At 41.3% G+C, this 21777-nt stretch overlaps 1 protein-coding gene and 1 non-coding gene across 4 annotated transcripts in view; both read right to left on the bottom strand.

Annotated features, from left to right (window-relative positions):
- The window catches only part of PDCD1LG2 (programmed cell death 1 ligand 2), a 65066-nt gene extending 48365 nt beyond the window's left edge, over positions 1-16701 (bottom strand). Inside the window, exons 1-2 of one of the 3 annotated variants that reach the window (XM_045193668.3) lie at positions 16517-16701; positions 16300-16396 (exon numbers count right to left, since the gene is read on the bottom strand). In XM_045193668.3, coding sequence (XP_045049603.1) covers positions 16300-16321 — 22 coding nt within the window. In that variant the 5' untranslated portion in view covers positions 16322-16396; positions 16517-16701. Of the gene's footprint in view, positions 1-16299 lie in introns of all 3 variants that reach the window. The other 2 variants (XM_045193667.3, XM_045193669.3) reach the window with 2 other exon arrangements.
- A 3369-nt stretch (positions 16702-20070) lies between these two features.
- LOC112302935 (small nucleolar RNA SNORD50) lies at positions 20071-20144 on the bottom strand. Its single transcript, XR_002974604.2, has one exon. It is a non-coding gene; the product is annotated as a small nucleolar RNA SNORD50 (small nucleolar RNA).
- Positions 20145-21777: the final 1633 nt, after the last annotated feature.

Raw genomic sequence — 21777 nt, 5'->3', positions numbered from 1 at the left:
GCCACAACCCAGGTGTGTCCTGGCGGGGAGTTGAACTTGTGACCTTTCGCTTTGCTGGACACCAACTGATGCTCAGTTGGATGCTCAACCAACTGAGCCACAGCACGCTGGTCAGGGCTCACTTACATTTTTAAAAGAGGACTCAGATTTGGTGTAGATCATAGACTATTGTTGGGAAGAAGAGTGGGTGGGGCAAGATTAGAAGCAGGATGATCAGTGAGGAACATTTTTGCAGAGATGTTGATAGTATGGATTAGAATTGTGCGGCTAGCGGATGTGATAAGTAGTCTGTTGAAGGTTTCATATATGTATAAAATTTGTCCTTTAAATTTATTTTTTCAACATTTTATTGAAGTATAATGGACATATAAATAGAGAATTACATGTGTATGTGTGTGTATGTATATGTATATATTTAAAACACAGATGATTGAATGGTACAATTCAGTGGTTTTTAATATATTCACAAAATTGTGCAACCCAGGCCACTATCTAATTCTAGATCATTCTTAACACCCCAAAAAGGAACCCTATAACCATTAGCAGAAACTTCCCAATTCCCCTTCCCTGTCCCTCCAACCCCTGGCAACTGATAATCTGCTTTCTATCTCTATCAATTTTCTTATTCAGAATATTTCATATAAATGGGATCATATGATATGTGGTGTTTTGTGTCTAGTTTCTTTCACCAGGCATGATATTTATAAGATTCATTTGTGTTGTGGTACATAATCAGCCCTTCATTCCTTTTCACAGTTGAATAATATTCCATTGCATGACTATACCACATCTTGTTTATTCATTCAACAGTTGATGGACATTTGGATTGTTGCCACTTATTGGCTATTTTGAATAATTCTATTTATACACTAGTTTTTGGGCGGACATGTTTTCAGTTCTCTTGGCTACATATATATAGGAGTTGCATATTAATAAATGGTATTAGGAGGTAAAATTAGGTAAAAGGAGTTGCGTGTCATTAAATGGTATTAATAACTCTATGTTTAAGGTTTTGAGGAACTGCTAAGCTGTTTATCAAATACATAGTTAACAAACACTTTCTCCCAGTCTGCAGACTGTCTTTTCAGCTTCTTGATAGGTCTTTGAAGCCTAAATGTTTTAATTTAATTTCAAAGCACAATTCATGTTGATGAAGTTGATTTATCTGTTTTGCCTTTTGTTACTTATACCTGAGTTGTCATATATAAGAAACCATTGCCTAATCCAAAGTAACAAAAGTTTTACATCTATGTTTTCTCCTGAGAATTTTATGGCTTTTGTTCTTATATTTAGGTCTTTGATATACTTTGAGTTAATGTTTGTATATGACATGAGGTTAAGGCTCTAGATTCGTTCTTTTACGTGTGGACATCCAATTGCCCCTGCACAATTTGTTTAAAAGATTATTCATTCTCCATTAAATTGTCTTGGCACCCTTACCAAGAGGCAATTAACCATAGATGTATGGGCTTATTTTTGGACTCTCAATTCTATTCCATTGAATTATATGTCTATTTTATGTCAGTACCACAAAGTTGATTACAGTAGCTTCGCAGTAAGTTTTGAAATCAAGAAATGTCAGTCCTCCAACTTTGTCCTTTTTCAAGATCTTGTGCGTGCGCGCCTGTGTCTGTGTTATATCTCTGTGCATGTGGTATGTGTGTGTGTCTGGCTCTTCTGGCTCCCTTGCATTTCCACCTGAATTTTAGGATCTGCTTATTCATTTACACACACACACACACACACAATGGCAGCTGGAATTTTGACTGGAATTGCACTATGTTTGTATAACCATTGGAAAATACAGCCATCTAACAATATTTAGTCTTCCAATCCATGAACACATGTCTTTCCACCTATATTCTCAAAAAAGACCTTATGGGAATTGCTCATAAGTTAGCTATGTAGTTTGACAAAAATAGAAAAATCTAGTAAAATTTCTAGGTTTAGGGCTTGAGTCACTAGGGCAATGCAGGTGTTATTTATTTAAGTGGAGAAGACAGAGAGATGAAGATTAGGGAGTAGAAATCAAGAATTACGTTTGGAATATGTTTGGTTTGAGATGCCTATTAGACGTGCAAGTGAAGATGTTGAGTAGGCAGTTGGATAATAGGTGGTCTGGAGTTTGGGGGTAGAGATACAAATTGGGGAGTCATCAATGTGTAAGTATTACTTAAAGCCATGGGGATGCATGACATCATCTAAAGAGAGATAGGGAAGAGAAAGTGTCGAAGGACTGAGATGTAGGGCATTCCAACGTTTATTGATGAGAGGGAGGCTACTAGCAAAAGAGGACTGAGAGTAAATGTAAAAGGGAAAATCAGCTATGTCTTTTATTTTCTGTGTTCCAATGCTTTGACATACGGGGCACTGATGACTCCTCCGGAGGGATGGCCCCTCCTAGGATTAACCAATCCCTAACAAAGAAGTTCGTCTCTCAAAAGTGCACCACCCAGTCCAGAACCCGTACCTCCAATCACCTTTTTTACTGGGTTCTCATACTCTGTGCCACTACTTACCTGCCCTAGCCACCCCAGAGCCAGGTACCAGATAATAAGGGACAGCCCCAATGCCCCAGGGCCTGCTGAAATGATTCACACCAGCCAGGCCTCAGCCTGCTCACCCCATGTTGCTCATTCCTCCCTGTGAAAGCCACAATAAAGGCACCTGCCCACATTTCCCCCTTCTTCCCCTGCCTTCCGGTCTGACCCTGATGCTTCCCTGTGTGACCCCCTGTGGCATGGCAGGCCCCTTTCTCCTGGGAAAGAGTATAAAAAAATATTTTTAGCGGCAGTCATTTTGTGATTTGTTGGTCTCTCAATAGCTAAATAACAGTAAAACCTAGAGTTTAAAACAAAGTGCTACAAGGAGAGAGTGGCCAGTTGAGCCAAAAGCTCCTGAGTTGAACTTAGCAGTATGGAGGTCACAGATAGCCTGACGACACATCTGGAGCTGATGAAAGCCTGTGTGGATTCAAAAGAAAAGAGCAGGTAAAGATAGGGAGACAACAGAATATGGGCCACTTTTTAGAGAGGAGTGTTGAGGCAGTAGCTAGACAGGAATATAATGTGAGGTCCACAGTAGGCTGTCTCCTTGGTTTTACTTTATGAAAGGAGATATTATAGGAGGAGCAGGAACAGAGACAAGGGCTTTCCTTGGGAAAATGCTCAGGGCACACCTTAGCTAGGCTTGAAGATCCCCTTCCTTATTAAATCCACAGAAGATATCATCCTTAGCTGCATCTGAAAGCCTGGGACTCGTCTAGCATTCTCATTTCTAGAGCACAAAAGCACAGCACATAACATGTAGTTCTGGCAACAAAAGGACTCTTGGCTAAACTACTGGCTTCACTTCCCCTTCTGCCTTGCCCGTCTAAGGGGACTTTCCTTACACACAGCCTACTTGAGCTAACTGAGAGACAGAGACAGACAGTGTTGTGAAATACTTTCCAACCTCCGTTCTTCTAGATAAGCCCCATGCAATGGTTAGGGGCTCAGGCTGTAAGGTCAAACACATCTGAGTTCAAACCCTGATTCTAGAAATTACTGTATTAACCTCTAAGACCTTGGACAGTTTATAAAAACTCTTTGTGTCACATTTTCCTGTGATGCCAGTAACAATAATACCCACTTCAAGCCAGAGTCTTGGATGTCATCTTAAACCTGCTCATCTCTCACCTTGCAAATCCAGTTCAGCCCCCAGTCCTATTAACTCTGCTTCCTGGATACTTTTTGGATGATGCCTGCTGTTTCCACCATCCCACTGCCATTACCTTAATTCAGCTCCTCCTCATTTCTCCTTATTCCACAGCACGGCCTCCTCACTGTCATTTTTACCTTCTAGTTTTGCCTCCTTTTGCTCTGTCTTCTACTTGTCAAGGTGGAGAACATGAACCTTGGCATCATCTTCCACTCCTTTCTTCTCTCACCTGCTTTCAATTCATTACCAAATCCTATGGGCCCTTCCCTCAAATGCATCTAGAGTCTCACGGATTTCATATCAGCCCGAGCCATTATCATCTCTTGTGGGGACTACTGCAACAGCCAGATAACTGGACTCAGTTATTCTGACCATGCCTTCCTGCAGTTTCTCAATACAGAAGCCAGAAAAAATCTTTAAAAATAAAAATCACATGTGCTCAAAACCTTTTGATGGCTCAGTATTTCACTGAGAGTAAAATCCTAAGTCCTTCCAAAAGCCCAGGTAAGAGAGAACTGTTTTGAGCCCCATGCTTTAGAAGACCCCACTGCGGCCATGCGTCATGGAGCCCTTGACCTTTCCCCACTACCCATCACAACCGAGGTCCTTGAGTTGCAGGAATTTCCTGCCCAATGGTCCTAAGCCCATTTCCAGTACTGTGCACCTTCTTTCCCAACATCAGTGTGTGTTTGCCTCTCGTGCTTCCTTATGTTGCCACCCTTCAAGGCCAGGCAGGTTCATGATATTCGTACAGATGGAATGATATTCACGGAGCTGTTGGGGTGTCTGGCGTGCCTTTATTCACAGGTGGGCGAACCACACATGCTACAAGCTGCCTGTCTATCTGCATGTCTCATGTCATGGCCCTCGCTCCCCAGCGTGGCACCCGTCGTGGCACCCGTCGTGGCACCTGTCCCCTTGTATGTCTCTCATCATCACCACCCCCAGGGTCCCTACCTATTTAAGTACTAGAGGGGAACAAGCCTGCAAGATGCTCAGAAATTATATAACATAATATAATTCTGTGCATGCGAGCCCACTTCATGTTATGGGAACAGTTTATCAGACCCAGTCTCAAGGCTGTGAGAACACTAGTTATCAGGACCCTCCAAGGCTATGGGAACACTGCTTCCTTTAGCTATCCAGACACCTGGGTGAGGAAGCCAGACTGTCTCCACTTAGCCTACAGTCCCCTACTGGGGACCTGGCCCGCAACCCAGGCATGTGCGCTGACCGGGAATCGAACCGGAGACCCTTTGGTTCACAGGTCGGTGTTCAATCCACTGAGCCACACCAGTCAGGGCTAATATTTGTTGAATAAATTATCCCTTTACCTAGCAGACTGAATAATCTCCTGAATAGGGGACAATCAAATATGGCCATGTCACTCCTGCAGACTTCAATAGCTTCCATTATTTACAACATAAAGTTCTCCTCCTTAGTGTGGGTTGCAGAACCTTCCCTGACCTCACCCCGCTTGCCTCAGTCACAGAAAAATACTTGTACATTTCATGACAAGGACCTCACAGGTTCTTTAAGAATTCTAATCTCTTATGTCTGATCTCATTTTTCTCTAATCTTATTTTTCCTGTATCTCAGTTTCTTCATGAGCTTAAAAAATAGTATTGTATCTTAAATATCTCCTTAAGTAGCCTACATTCTTATACATTTAATATAAGCCTCTCTTAAGTGTCTTAAACTGTTCCCCTGCCTCAGCTATATCTGCTACTCACCTCCATTACGAGTGTGTTAAATGGCTACACTTCTGTTTCCCTGCTAGAACAAGAACTCTTTGTACTTTGTTAGGTCCTTATAAGTGTTTGCTAAACTTCTGATAATCTAGGAACTTTGTTACTGGTAACACAAAACAATGTGGGTATTTGCATAAGCTGTTGCCTAGGTTCTGGCAGAGCCAGTGCCCAGAAATGTCAAGTTCTGCCTGCAACATTCTCATCTAAGGAGGAGAGGACATGGAAAAGAAACTTAGTAAGAAAATTGACAGGAACAGTGACAAAAAAGCTGATGAGTGATCAGCCATACAGAGAGAGAAGCAATGAGTTGCCTGTAGTTCTGAGGCCAGACTATCAAGACAATATTGATGCCATTGGGAGTAAAAAAAAAAGAGAGAGAGAGAGAGAGACATAAGAAAATCAGAGGACCCAAGATGGTAGCAGAGTAACGGGCAGCTCCGTTCATCTGCTCTCAGACACTGACCAGATTTAAAGTCAGAACACAGAGCGGAGAGCAAGTGGAAGCATCTATGAGTGCGAGCATGTGTGGAGGAGAGCGTGGGAAGTGCACAGGAGTACCCAGGAACCAGCCCGCCTCCCAGGCGCCTTGGAGCCGACGAACTGAGCTTTCTTGGCGGACCACCACTGCTGCCCAGCCCAGCACTGCTGGATGCACAGAGCTGGGCAGCTGAAGATCGGCTCAGGAGCTGCAAGCTACTGGGGCAGTGAGGGAAGGGCCTGGGAGGTGTGGGCTCCAGAAACAGCACAGCAGGAACAGGCAGGCCCAAGGCTGAAGATCTCCGGAGGGAGAACGGACAGCATGCCATCATCGCCTTGTTATAGTAGAGCTGGGGGGAGTCTTCCCAACACCATCCGGGAAGGATTCAGAGAGAAACTTAAAAATTTTTGGAAGCCCTATAAGGAGGTAACCAGCCTTGACCGTGAGAGACTATGTGGTTTTGGGGGAGAGGGAGTACGTGGAGAACAGGATCCCCAGGGACTCATGCTACAGCGTGGGGGCAATAGAGACATTTTCAAAAGGGGAGCTGAGACATCCTCGAGGCTTGGCAGGAACCCAGGCACACAAGCCTGTGCACACAGGCAGGATGCAGCAGCTTTGCTAACCAAAACACTCAGAGGCAGCACCGAAGGAATGGGAGGACCCGACCCAACACAGCTCACAAGCAGAGGGCAGAGCAGAGTGGAGAATTCCCCCAAACCTCCTGTGAGAGAGCAGCAAGCTTGGGTCTGGAATGGGGGAGCTGAATGCCTGAGATTTGCTCAAGTCAGTCAGAGCCTTTCACAGACAGGTGAACACAACACCCCCACCAGGGGGATTATGGCTCTGGCAAAGTGGGGAGGTCAGGCCCAGGAGTTTCCTGCTGATGTGTACATTTCCTCAGGTGAAAGAAGAAAGGCCCCTGTGCCAGGCACTGAGTGCTACACAGCTCCTCAGGCCCTGATTTACCAAACCCAGCAGAGCGGAGAAAATAGAGACAGGTAGGAGAAGGCACTATCTTTCTCCTGCAAAGCTGTTTAATATTCATTTTTCATATCCTTCAAGTATGGGCATAATATGGCACCAGGTTTTATAATACAGTTTATTTCAAATCTCATATATTGCTCTTCTCTTACTCCATACTACCTCCTTCCTCCTCCTTCATGTATTTGTTTTAAATTCTATTTTCTCTCTTGCTACAACTTGTTTCTATACTGCACTATTACTATTGCTCCCTGCTCCGCCTCTCAAAACCATTTGTGACTGTCATTGGTCATCTCACATTCCTCCTTCTGTTCTTAAAATACCCTTGTTCTCTCCACCTTTATCAATCTTTGCTCACACGTAGTAGATAAGATAGTTGTTATTATAGTTCTTCAATCTTATTTCTAGATAGTGACTATCTTTGTATTTCAAGTCTCAAATTTCACTCTCGTACTCCATTTTGCCTTCCTCCTGCCCTTCCTTTTTTCATTTTAAATATTAATTTTTCCCTGTCTTAGGTGGGTTTCCATTCCTCACTCTTAGTATTCCTTCTCCCTCTATCCTCTCAAAATAACTTCTCTTTCCTCTAGACATCTTCTAAGCTCTTCTTTCTTTCCTTTTGCCCTCTTATTCCCATCCCACTTGTATGAGTCTTAGCTCATTGGTTGTTGGTATCTCTGTGGTGGAGATTTTTCTGCAATTTAGGGCCATGTTATTTCATGTATATATATGTATACGTATGTGCATATATATATATTTGTTGTGGTTGTCTGTTTTTTCTCTCAGTAGATATATACAAATACATATATATTTTTAATTTTGGTTTTAACCCAATACTACACACTTCTCCACTCTTATTCCATTACACTTTCCCTCCTCCCTTTTTCAGCTATGCAGTAAACTTTATTTTCTTTCCCACTTTGCCTTGCCTCTATTCCCTACTCTGATTATTGCCCCTCCCCCATCCTTGCAAAATCTCTTTTCTTTCAGTTAGTCATCTCATATTCATTTTTTCTTTCTTACAATAGTCTTAATCTCTTTACAACTTTATTAATATTGGTGCATTGGCTGTTGATAGTGTAACTGTGGGTGTGGGTCTGCTTCTTGGGCTGTTTGGTTTTTGTTCTGGCAGCACCTGTACAACACTGTACAAGATGTGGAAGGCAGAGTGACTCTCAGTCAGTCAGTCAGAGAGAAGAACCCACCAAAGAATGACCCACAATAACCAAACCCCCAACCAAATAAAAGGCATTAAGGACAGTGCAAGAGCATCAAGCACAGGTGATCAAGGAGACTGCACCACTGAGTCCCACAGGTCTCCTATCACAGAAGACCACACTGGTAAGACAGGGAGTCAGAGCAGATAAACCTAACATGCAGGAAAAAAAAACAAACAAACAAGAAATGGGGACACAAAGAAACAACCCCCAATTGAAGGAAACGAGGAATCCCCAGAAAGACTTCTAAACAAAATTGAGGCAACCAAACTATTAGACATTGAGTTCAAAATATTGGTTATAAGGATGCTCAAGGAGCTCAGTGAGAATTTCAAAGAACTCCAGGGAATCTTCAAGGAACTTACTGCAAACTACACCAGCATGAAAAAGGACACAGAAAAAAACGTGGTGGGGGGAAGGACATAGAAATTAATAAGAGGCAAGAGGAAATGAAAAATACAATATCTGAAATGAAGAACACTATAGAATGAATTAAAAACAGTCTAGATGAAGCAGATGATAGAATAAGCCAGCTAAAGGACAAGATGGGAAAAAATGCCCAGACAGAGGGAAAAAAATGAAAAAAGACTCAAAAAGAATGAAGAGGTGTTAAGGGAACTACAGGACAACATGAAACATAAAAATATCCATATAACATATAATAATAGGGATACGAGAAGGAGAACAAGAGCAAGGGATAGAAAACCTGAAAAAAGTAATGATGGAAAAATTCCCTATTTTGATGACAGAAAAAGTCACACAAGTCCAGGAAGCACAGAAGGTTCCAATCAAGAGGAACCCAAAGAGGCCCACTCCAAGACACATCACAAATAAAATGGCAAAATTCAAAGACAAAGAGAGGATCTTAAAGGCAGCAAGGGAGAAAAAGATAGTAACATACAAGGGAGCTCTGATAAGGCTAGCAGCTGATTTCTCAGCAGAAAAGCCACAAGCCAGAACGAATGACAAGAAATATATCATGCAATGAAAAGCAAAGGTCTGCAACCAAGACTACTCTACCCAACAAGACTCAAATTTAAAATGGAAGGCGAAATAAGGAGTTTCCCAATCAAAAGAAGGCTGAAAGAATACACCTCCACCAAACCAGCACTACAAGATATGCTAAAGGGAGTGCTTTAAGAAGATGAAGAAAAGAGTGAGAGAGAGAAGAACACAGGTACAAAAGGGAAAACTGTCAATGAGTAAGTACCTATCAATAATAATCTTAAGTGTAAATGGATTAAATGCTTCAATCAAAAGACATAGGGTAGCTGAATGGATTTAAAAAATGTGACATGCATATAAGCTGCCTACAAGAGACCCACCTCAGAAAAAAAAGACCTACACAGACTGAAAGTGAAGGGTTGGAAAAAAATATTCCAAGCAAATGGACAGGAAAAAAAAGTCAGGTTAGTAATACTTAGACAAAATAGATTTCAACACAAAGGCCATAAATATTGACAGAGAAGGTCACTTCATAACACTGAAGGGAAGGAAGAATTCATCAAGAAGACATAAACATTGTAAACATATATGCACCCAACATAGGAGCACCCAAATATATAAGGAAAATCTTGGAGGACTTCAAGAAAGATACAGATAGCAACACACTTATAGCAGGAGATTTTAACACCCCACAGTCAACAATGGATAGATCTTCCACACAAAGAATCAACAAGGATAATGTGGCAATGAACAACACCCTAGATCAAATGGACTTAACTGATATATACAGAAACTTTCACCCCTAAGAAGCAAAATATATATATTTTTCAAATGCACATAGCACATTTCCAAAGACAGAACACATGATAGGACACAAAACAAGCCTCAACAAATTCAAGAAAGCTGAAATCATATCAATCATTTTCTTGGATCACAATGGCTTGAAACTAGAAACCACCCTCAACTCAAAAACATTCAAATTCATAAAGACTGATTAACAAGTTATTAAACATTGAATGGGTTACCAATGAGATCAAGGAAGAAATCAACAAGTTTCTGGAAGCAAATGAAAATGAACACACAACAGTCCAAAACCTATGGGACACAGTGAAGGCAGTCCTGAGAGGGTAGTTCATAACAATGCTAAAAAACAGAAAAATTTCAAATAAACAACCTAACCCCACAACTATAAGAACTGGAAAAACAACAATAAACAGCCCAGAGAGAGTAGAAATAAGGAAATAATCAAGATCAGAGAAGAATTAAATGATACAGAGACTAAAAGAACAATTCAAAGGATCAATAAATCCAGGAGCTGGTTCTCTGAAAACATAAACAAAATTGACAAGCCTTTAACTAAACTCTATAAGAAAAAAAGATAGAGGACCAAAATAAATAAAATCAGAAATGAAAGGGGAGAAATTACAACTTGATAATACAGAAATACAAAGGATTGTAAGAAATTACTATGAACAACTATATGCCAAGAAAATTGAAAACTTGGGTGAAATGGAAAAATTTCTAGAAACATATAATCTTCCAAAACTGAATCAGGAAGAAGCATAAACCAATAGACCAATCTATGGTTGGAATAGACCAATCATAGCTAGTGAAGTTAAAGCAGTAATCAAAAACTTCTGGCACACAAAAGCCTTGGAACAGGCGGCTTCACAGGAGAATTTTATAAAACATTTAGGGAAGAGCAAACCCTTGTCCTGCTCAAACTATTCCAAGAAATCCAAGAAGAGGGAAGACTCTCAAATTCTTTTTATGAAATATTTTCACCAATATGTCCTCTAGAGCAAGGGTTATAAAGGAAAGAAGAAACAAATGGGAATATTTCAAATTAAAAAACCTTCTGCACAGCTAAAGAAAACGTTAGCAAAATAAAAAGGGAACCAACCATATGGGGAAAACATATTTGCCAACGATATCTGGGACAAGGGTTTGATCTCCAACATATACAAAGAGCTCACATGACTCCACTCCAGGAAGACAAACAATCCAATTAAAAAATGATCAAACTACCTGAACAGACACTTCTCCAAGGAGGACAAGCAGAGGGCCCAGAGACATATGAAAGGATGCTCAACATCACTAGCCATCGGAGAGATGCAAATTAAAACCACAATGAGATACCACTTCACACCAGTCAGTATGGCCATCATTAAGAAATCAACAAACAAGTGCTGGTGAGGTTGTGAAGAAAAAGGAACCCGAGTACATTATTGGTGGGAATGCAGACTGGTGCAGCTACTGTGGGAAAAAGTATGGAATTTCTTCTAAAAACTAAAAATGGAATTGCCTTTTGATCCAGTGATTCCACTGCTGGGATTGTACACTAAGAATCCTGAAACACCTATTCAAAAGAACCTATGCACCCCAATGTTCATAGCAGCACAATTTACAATAGCCAAGTGCTGGAAGCAACCTAAATGCCCATCGATAAACGAGTGGATCAAAAAAGTGTGGTACATTTATTTCTGCAATGGAATATTATGCAGCAGAAAGAAAGAAGGAACTCCTACCCTTCACGACAACATGGATGGAATTGCAGAGTATTATGCTAAGTGATTAAGTGATTAAGCCAGGTAGTGAAAGATAAATACCATATGATCTCACTTATAAGTGGAACCTATTCAACAAAACAAACAAATGATCGAAAAAGAACCAGAGATGTGGAAATAAAGAGCAAACTGATAAGGACCGAAGAGGTAGGGGGAGGGGGATAACAGGGGAAAGAAGAGGAACACATACAAAGGACCCATGGACAAGGACACAAGGACAATGGGGAGGGCATTGTCTTTGGGAGTGGGGGTTGGGTGGGGCAGGGGAGAGCAAGGGGGGAAGAATGGGGACAACTGTAACTGAACAGCAATTAAAAAAAATTAAAAATGGAAGTAAGTCATTTGCAAAAAAAAGAAAGAAAGAAAATAAGATATAAGAGCTGAGTTTTAGAGGAAAGATGATGAGTTGGGTTTGAGTCATGAAGTAATGCAAGGCAAGGCATTCAAGAAAAATGTAGGTGTAGTTTGGGACATAATTCAGAGCTAGAGATAAAGATAAACAAGTTATTTCAAACATTCAGATGTTGCCCTGACCAATGTGGCTCTGTTGGTTGGGTGTCAACCCACAAAGTGAAAGGTCACCAGTTTGATTCCCTCAGGACACATTCCTGGGTTGTCGGTTCGGTCCTCAGTCAGGGCATGTATGAGAGAGAGGCAACTGATCTATGTTTCTCTCTCACATCAATGTTTCTCTGCCTCTCTTTCTCCCTCCCTTTCCCTTTTTCTAAAAATAAATAAATAAAATCTTTAAAAAATATGTAGATGTTAATTGACATTGTGAAATGAATTAACCTTCTGAGGGGGAGAATATAAAAAGTGAAACTAGAAAGAAAAGGTCTGAATTCTGAGGAATGCCCCTGAATTTGGAGAGCAGGATTAGGAAACAAGGGAAGGCAGAGAAGGAACGGTCTTAGTCCCCGGCCAAGTAGCTCAGTTGGTTGGAGTGTCATCCCGACACGCCAAGGGTTGCCAGTTCGCTCTCTGGTCAGGGCACATACAATGAAAGCAAAGACAAGTGGAACAACAGAATCAATGTCTCTCTCTCTCTGTCACTAAAAATCAATAAATAGAAATCTAAAAAATCTCCTAAGAGCATGAGAAGTTCCCCCACTGCAGTGTCGCCAACTCCAGGGATAAAAATTCTGAAAAGATAATAGCGAGGTCTGGAGAATAAGAACTGAGAATAAGTCCCTAGAAGTGATAGAGACAGCTGGAAGGCATTCAGCTGACGGGGGCTGGATAACCTTTCAAATTCCTTTATCTGTCTGGCAGTTCTGTGAGTCATTTGAAGATGAGAGGAGCACAAATAACCTAAAAGGAGCCCTGCTGCAGTAGACCAGGGTGTGACAACAGAAGGTCAGGCTGCCTCATTGCATGGTAACCTAAGTGTGAAGCAGTTAAGGCATGCGCTGTATTTGGATATTGCCATGTGGAACAAAAATGACACACAACACTCTATGTCCAATGCATTGTAAAGCGAGTCAACTCTGAACACGGCCAGTAATACTATCTCCAAAGACATTGGCATCAACCCCAAACTGCCTCCTGCATATTACACAAATATCTCACATCTGGTGATTCACCTGCCATTTCATCAAATCAATTAATTCAACAACTCCGCAAGCACCCCGTGAGCACCCATGTGTGTTGTGAGGTATTGTGCTGGGCACTTGGGATTTAGAGAACCTACAGAAGGTTGCTTATGAGGAGCTCCGGTTTAATGGAAAGGCTCACAGACTGAAGAAATCCAGGAAGAAGACACCTGGAAGCAACAGACAAGGACGGTCCTGCTGATAGTGAGAGGTTAGGTAATGAAGGCGAATAAGCCAGTTTTGAATGGCAAAAGCTATACGGTTCATTTAGTCATAAAATCTTGGGCTCGGGAGGGAGGGAGCTTGGAACACTCAGGTCTGGGAGCAGTTGACTCCTGATGCAACAGTGTGATTACTGCTCACACTGAATATGCTTACTGTGCATTTTGTCATTTTGTCTATGATTCTCTTCCATCAAACCAGAGAATTTCAGGGTTAGGAGAACTTACTAATAGGCAATTTCACTCAAACTTGACTTCCTCACATCAACCCTCTCTTACATGAGACCATTGTCGTCTCCTTTCTACCATGTGCACCCAGGTGGTGAGCAATAGTTGCAGTTCTCTTCCATTTAGTTAATCTTTCTCTCCACACTTCATATAAAAAATAAGCCTCTTAGTAGGCCCCCAAAACACGCTTTTGTTAAATAGTGGTTGTCTGTAGTATAATTAATGTAGTTATCAGTTTTAAACAACTTATTTTTAGAGCATGCTTGTAAACACAGACTAGCCTGGGATGTGGACTGCCTGCCAAAGGGATTGATTCAAAACGGATGTCAAATGTGGAAAAACAATGTTTTGAATTCCATTAACCCTACAAAAATTCTAAGCTGAAAGATTATCTCAAGATTAATTCTTTTTTAGTGCACATTTATTGGGTTTGCCAAAAAGTCGGTATGATTTTTTTTTCCATAAAATAAAATGACATATTTTTCATTTTCACCTGTAACTTTATTGATTTGGATACTTTGAGTATGTGGGAATTTCCTGGGATGTATAATGTTGATTGTTTTTAATTAGTGTCTGGTTTTGATCATATCAACTTCAACTGGTCCACCCAACCATGGAGTGTCATCCAGTGAAAAATCTACAGCACTAAACTTTGCAAACCACTTTTGACATGTTTGCTCAGTCACAGCACCTTCTCCATACACTGCACAAATCTGTTTTTGCATTTCAGTTGTGTTTTTACCTTTCTTAAAATAATAAAGCATAACATGCTGAAAATGTTGCTTATTCTCTTCCATCTTCAGTATTAAAATGTCTACCCAAAAGTTCACCAATTTTGATGTTTTTTTAAAAAATGCACGCTGAGACTTCCAGTCAAGATGGAAGCATAGGTAAACATGGATCGCCTCCTCACACAACCACAGTAACAGTTACAACTGAACTACAAAACAACTGTCGCCCAGAATCGTCAGAAAATCAAGTTGTATGGAAGTCCACCGACCAAGGAATTATGGGAGTTGCACTCATCCAGATGGATGGGAGAAGCAGAGATGCAGAGATGTGGAGATGAGGGATCGACAATCCTACACCCATGTGTAGGGGATAAAAATCAGGGATACCTCAGGATCCCACCCCACACCAGACCACCCAAACCCAGGGTTCCAGGGCAAAACTATACTCTACCCAGCAAAACTATCATATCAGCATACATAAAAATGCACGCCCATACAACAGGATTTAGACTGAAAGTGCAGACAAAGAGCTTCCCAGACAAGGTAAAGCTAAAGGAGTTCACTATCAGCAAGCCATTATTTTATGAAATGTTAAAGGGACTTATTTAAGAAAAAGAAGATCAAAACTATGGACATTAAAATGGCAATAAATTCACAACTATCAACAATTGAATCTAAAAACAAACTAAGCAAGCAAGCAGAATAGAAACAGAACATATCTATCTCTCGTAGATATGGAGATCATTCAGAGGGTTATCAGTTGGAAGGGGGCTGGGGCAGAATGGGGGAAAAGGTGCAGGGATTAAGAAGTACAAATTGGTAGGTACAGAGATAGGCAGGAGGATGTCAAGAATAGTGTTAGAAATGGAGAAGCCAAAAAACTTATATGCATGACCCATAAACATGAATTAAGGGAGGGGGGATTGCTGGAGGGAATGGGGGAGTGCTGGGTGAAGGAGGGCAAAGGGGCAAATTGGGACAACTGTAATAGCATAATCAATAAAATATATTTTTTTAAAAAAGAAAAACAATGATCTAATAGTTTAGAAAATGATCACACTCCATCAGAAACATTCCTGTGAGAGGTGACCCTTTAGGTCAGTGCCTCCAACCCTGGTATTCCTGGACTTACAGATTTGTGAGGATAACAATAGGGTCTACAAGTTATTCTCAGGATGTACTTTTCAAAAACTCTGATAAAAACTGCAATTAGCCTACACAAGCAAATGAAGTGTCAACTAGTGGCTATGTCAGATAATGATCAACTAGTTATCAGATGATTAGAAATATTATTAGCATTTCCATGTGTCTTTGAGAAATTATATAGAAAAATGAATTAAAGAAATATTTCAATGTGGTTTGGTAAACAAACTTTTTGAAACACAAGAGAAATAACTAAAATATCACTATGAAAATTACACCTTAAAAATGTCTCTGATAATATGTTAAGTTAAAATAAAGATAAATGGTGGTATTGTAGCTGTTACTATAAACATATAAAATAGGGTTTCATAACTGGAAGGTAGTATGAAAATATAGTCAGTTGACAAATTTAAAAAATAAATACATAAAAATGCATGCTGGTATGACAGCTGTCACAACACAATCTAGCAAATTTGTTTTGAATGAAGTTAAAGACAGCTAAGTGGTACTAGAGCCATCTTACAGGAAAAAAAACAACCAAACAAACATCGAACTCTTTGGCCAACTGAATAGCTCACCTCGTAAAACCACCCAACAATAATAAGCATAAGGACAACAAGGAAAAGAAATCCTGTTATTTTGGGAACAGGAGGAAATTAGCTTGTTTCTGCCCCTGAGCCCAATGTCTGAGGCAGAATGTCTCCTGCCTCCAATGATGCGGAGAGAAGTGTGTCCGCACTTACCCCACTGTGGCAGCCTCTTCATTTCTCACAACACCAACACCAAGTTCCAGAGAAGGCCAACCCATTCGATGCTCACTTCAGGACTTGGCACTTGCTCCTCAGGCAAAGAAAAAGAAAACAATAAAGGTTGCTCTTTGCATCAGATTCCTTTTTAGAAGCCAACTAAACAAACAGACAAAAGAAAACAAAACATAAACAAAAAACCCTAGGTTGCTACCTAGATCACTGCAGCAACCAGTAATTCCAAGCCAGGATTCCTTCTAGCTGGCAGAGACCCACGCAGCACAAGAGCACAGAGGTAAAAGTCATCAGATAGTGGTCGTGGTCAGGAGCACATTAAACAAGAAGAAATGACATCATTACCTTCTAACTTGGAACTGCTTATAAGGAACTAGTTGAAGCCCAGCCTACTGAGTTTCAGTTTTGCTTTCAGAATCGTTTTGAGGCCGACCTTGCAGCACAGGAAGAACTCTGAGAATATGCTGCTGTTGCTGGCCAGCGTGCCTCTTGTGTAGTCGCCGTATAAGCTCCCCCAGGCTGTGTCACAGTCCCTGAAGATTCTCAGAATCACAGACACCTTTTGCCTTGGGCGGAAGTCGTCTCCACTTCAAGAAAGGTACAGCTATTAACTTGCCATTGTTATGCAAAATATCTCATCCACTTGCTCTTTCCCCCCCACCCCCATCAAGGTTTGTGGGAAATGCACGCTCTGCTATTTTCAGGAGTCCCCAGCTCTGCACCCCGTTACTATAAGAGTTGCAGCCTGGGGGCAATTTTCCTAGCACTTCTTTATCTGCCTATCAACAATTCAAATACCATGCCCACAACTTGCCAACCCCGTTCCCGCACAAAGGTTGGAGTCATGCATTCCAGTTCCTGGAATAACAGCTTTCCACATGCATTACTCACTTAAGCCTATCGACTATGGCTAAAATCTTTCACTCCTGAATTCCCCTATCAAGTTTACATAGAAAGAAACAGTTGCCATCAAGCAATCTAATCCTTTGTCAGTTGCACAGACACAGCCTCATTCCTGGCATTTAGGCAGTCACTCCCAATTGTAGCTACTACAAGTTTCAATGTTTCTTGCTTAAGGGATGGAGTAAAAAGAATAAGGAGGAAAGGAGAACACTGCTTTTTCAGAAAAAAACAAAAAACAATTAGGCAGGTGACTTGGAGGCAACATGGAGAGAAGACAAGAAAACATTAAAGAAATGTGGTTAAGAGCACATACTCTGTCTGAGCATCAGAGTCCCATCTCTGCTGACTCCACTTCCATGAGCCCAAGGGGATTGTAGGGGAGTGTTATTGGTGATGGTGGTGGGGAACCGGCACCAGTCCTTACCGGCAAGGCTGGCCCTCTGTTCTATAAGAGAAAGGTTATTTAGAAAGTTACAGAGGTAATAGAAGTGAGCCAGTTGGGCTGCATAGGCTCAGGAAACAAGTTACAAAAACCGAAAGAGGGCCCTTGGAGCTTAGGAGAGGGAAAGGCAAAGGTAGCATGCCTGGGGAGAAGAACAGGAGGGAAAGGCACAGGCTCGCTCCCGAGACAGACAGAGAGCCCACTGGGTCCTTTGTCTTAAAGATTTTAAAGGCTGGGTGGTTAGGGGATATTTTAGGGGAGGATCTCCACAGGGTATTCATCAGCTTTATGCTGATGAGCCAAAATGAGATTTATCCTCTAACTTCATCCTTAGGGGTGGTTGGCTCAAATGACACTAATTGGGTTTTTGTTATCTATCCCCCTAGTTGGTGGTTTCAGCTATTTATCCTCTGGTTGGGGAAGAGAAGTGTAAGCCATTTATTCTTAGGTGTCTTGGTGAGAGAAGGTAAGATTTTGAGATTTACTAGATGACTGTAAACTGCGTGGCCATTGAACTGTCTCCATTTCCCTATTCCACTTCTCCTGGCTTACTAGCCTGCCCCATTCGGAATGAGACTGGTCACCCAGGTCTCTATTCCAGTTGACCTTTCCTTGTCACCTGGTTTTAGTCTCTCCACTGAAAAGCCCCTCTGTGTAGTGGAACCACAGAAGCCTGAGGAATGGGCAGAGGTTCTCTGCACAGATTTAACAGTTTAGTGTCTACATAGAATCCAAGCACCACCCACCGGAGTGCCTGCTCCTCTTTAGGAGGGAGGTATCCTAGCCACTGTTTCCCTTCCCTATCTCATCTGCCATATTTTGCCACGTATAAGGTGCACTACTTTGCCAGAATTTTTGAGGGAAAAATAAGGATGTGCATTTATATGGATAGTACTAATTCTGTAGCTATATAAATGTTTTTAATTATTTTATTTAGGCTTATGTGTTAAAAGTGTAACTCTAGAAAGTAATAACAATGTCTGTATGAAAAATTATACCCTGGAATACGATAATCGGTTTTGTTTCTAAATATAAATAAATAAATAATTGAATTTAAAAAATTAAAACAAAAGGTCTTTTCCTGAAAGTTTGTGTCAAAAATGTGAGTGTGCATTATACACAGCAAATACGGTAAGTTCCCTCACCCCTCCTCACTCTCTTCACCTTTTCCTCTGGGCTCTTTCTTCACACACGAGGGTTTAGGGGAAAAGACTCAATTCAGAGCAAAGGTGTTTTTGCAACAAGGCCCTAGGCGTTTTCACAACAGGGACCAAATAAAACTCAAACTAGTATCTCAGCACGTTTTCCTGCCTCATGAATCTGTATGTCTTGAAAAAATACTGGAGAGGGAAGATACTAAAATGTTAATAGGGGCATCTAGGTAGAGAACTTGTAGGTGATTTTTTAGTTTCTTCTTCTTGCTTATATTTTATTTTCTAAATAACTTTCCATGAACACAAATTACTTTTGTAAAGACATGGGAAGTTTTTAAAAATCAGTAATGGAATGTATAATTATATTGCTAAACCACAGCAACAAGAAAACACTTATTCCATCATGTAAATAAATGTACCATAGTTTTTTGACCCACTCATTTGCCTTGGCTGCTTCCAGCACTTGGCTATTGTAAATTGTTCTGCTATGAACATTGGGGTGCACAGGTTCTTTTGGATTGGTGTTTCAGGGTTCTTAGGGTATAATCCCAGCAGTGGAATTGCCGAGTCAAAAGGCAATTCCATTTTTAGTTTTCTGAGGAAATTCCATACTGTTTTCCACAGTGGCTGCACCAGTCCACATTCCAAAGAACTTTGCAAACATCTATGTTTGTTTCTAATTTATTTAATTTAGCTTTGTTCCCTTCATCATAAAAGATCACAGAGAGGCATAGCTAAATTGCGCGTGTGTGTTCATGAAAACAAGATGACAGGCTTAAAATGAAGTCAGTTATTAAACCAACCAACCAACCAACCAAACAAACAAAACATTGGAGTCAGTTATACTATGACCCCCAGTCACCAAACCCAGATTTAACTTAATTATAGTTTTGGCTCCCCCCAAATGGAATCTTAAACCAGTCAATCAAGAATTGCCTTTGGAGCACTAGTTAGGTATCTGCGTGCTAGACCCGCCATCCCCTCGACTGTAGGTCCTAAAGGAAAGTGACCTTGTCGAACGCATTTGCTTTATCATCTAGTATTATCTCTTTGTTCCTGCTTTCTCCTGCCCTGGAAAATCTTCCGTTTCTTACAGCTCCTCAGAGCCCCTTTCTATCTGCAAAATTGGATACTGCAGGTTTCATGAGTAACTGAATAAAGCCAGTAAGATTTACTCAGTTGAATTTTTTTATTTTTATTGTTTTCAGAACTTATTTAAAATTTATTTTCAAAAATGCTATTCTCATTACAATGGTCTATTCAGAAGCCAGATCCATATTATGTTATTTCAACAGAAATTCAGGTTTAGGATAGGATCATCATCGACAGGAACTTTGTTTTTAACAGTGTGTAGGATGGTATTGATAACAGCTAACTGGAACCTGGGTCATAAATACTGCACTATGTTAAGTGTCGCAACGATCTTACCGGTGTATACCACCAGTCTGCAAGGCCCCTTCCACTTTACAGAAGAGAATTTGCTTAACCAGGCTCACCTTGTGAGTACACGGCAGAGTGGGGTAAGAACTACTCCAACCATTTCTATACTTTCTTCCCAGAACATTTGCCACCAAATGCAATGTAATGCAATGCAATGTAATGTAAATGTACGCATAAAGCACTTAGAACAGTGTTTTCCTCAGAGCAGGTACTACATCAGTGTTAACTATTTCAGGTCCCCAAAATAAGTCCTCTTTTAGGCCTTATAGGAGGGAAAACAATAAAAAGCAAAAAACAAAACAAAACCAAAAAACCCACAGCACAGAGTGAGGAAGAAATGCACCTAGGGTTCTGGAATATGGGCCAAAAGGAAGAGCTCAGGAAGGGCTGAGAACCACAAGGAGCTAGCAGTTTATCTGGAACCATCCTTAGCAACCTTCCCAAATGCAGGAACCGAGGTTTTGATAGCTGTTTATCTGGACTGTGATGAAAGGGGAGGATGGCAGACCCCTCTCTGAAAAATGGGAATAAGGGATTCAGAGGTGGGAGCAAGTCATAGACAGCCAGAGGGGAGAGAGGAAGGAGGAGTCCACATGGGGCCACCCTGAAAATTGGCCTTCCTCAAGTCAAGTCAGCCCATGCTAAGGAAGGCCTGTCCCCAATGTGAGGGAAGGCAAGGCGTGGATACAGAGTCTAGCCAGAGCAACTGAGGTGGTTGTTTGTTTTTAAGAAGAAAGGGGGATGGGGTCTAGTTCATTTCCTGAAAGAAAATCAGATAAGAGGGTGGTTTACTGTAACTTGAGTGAGTTGATGTGAGCTACTGATCAGGTATGATTCCTGCCCCAGCACCCCCCAGGTTACTGAATGGGAAAGAAATAACTGGGGAGATAGCTCCATGTTGAGAAAAAAAGTTACTGAAGTTATAACTTTCACATTTCAGTAAGGTCTAATTCCTCAGGTGAGTCTCCCAGGTATAGGGCTGGGTCAGGAAATAAGAGTATGGGAGAGAGGGGGATGGAAGAGGTTGAACTGGTCCACTGGCCTTCAACAGCAAAAAATAAAAGAGGGATTCGAAACAAGGAGGAGGCTCTGGGGGCCTGGAGGGAACATACACTGTCCTCTTTCCCTTTCATTCCTGGGGAGAAGAGGATGCTAGATAAACATCTTTGACTTTGACAGTGTCCTTACTTAGAGATGAATATCTGCTTCTTGCCGAAGTTTCTGAATGGGGGGTGGGGGGGTGAAGAGCTGTAGGGTTGTTTTCAGGGGTAAAGAAAATGGGGGCACTCCAGGTCCCTGCGCCCTCAGCAACCACTGAAGACCCCAAAAGTTTCTGTGACTGCAGATGAAGCAGAGGAAGGGAAGTCAGAGGTCCCGTCCTGGGCCCTCAGCAAGCCTCTGACTTCAGACTGAAGCAGATGGAGCCTGGAGATATGTCCCTCCCCCACTCCAAGAGGGCGGAGCCAAAAATTTAGCCTGTTCTGGGAGAAGAACGAGGAGATCTGAAAAGGATATATGACT

This window comes from Desmodus rotundus, chromosome 1 (genome assembly GCF_022682495.2).
Source record: "Desmodus rotundus isolate HL8 chromosome 1, HLdesRot8A.1, whole genome shotgun sequence".
NCBI lineage: Eukaryota > Metazoa > Chordata > Mammalia > Chiroptera > Phyllostomidae > Desmodus > Desmodus rotundus.
The sequence above is the reverse complement of the archived record's forward strand: the minus strand, read 5'-3'. Positions and strand labels throughout refer to the sequence as shown.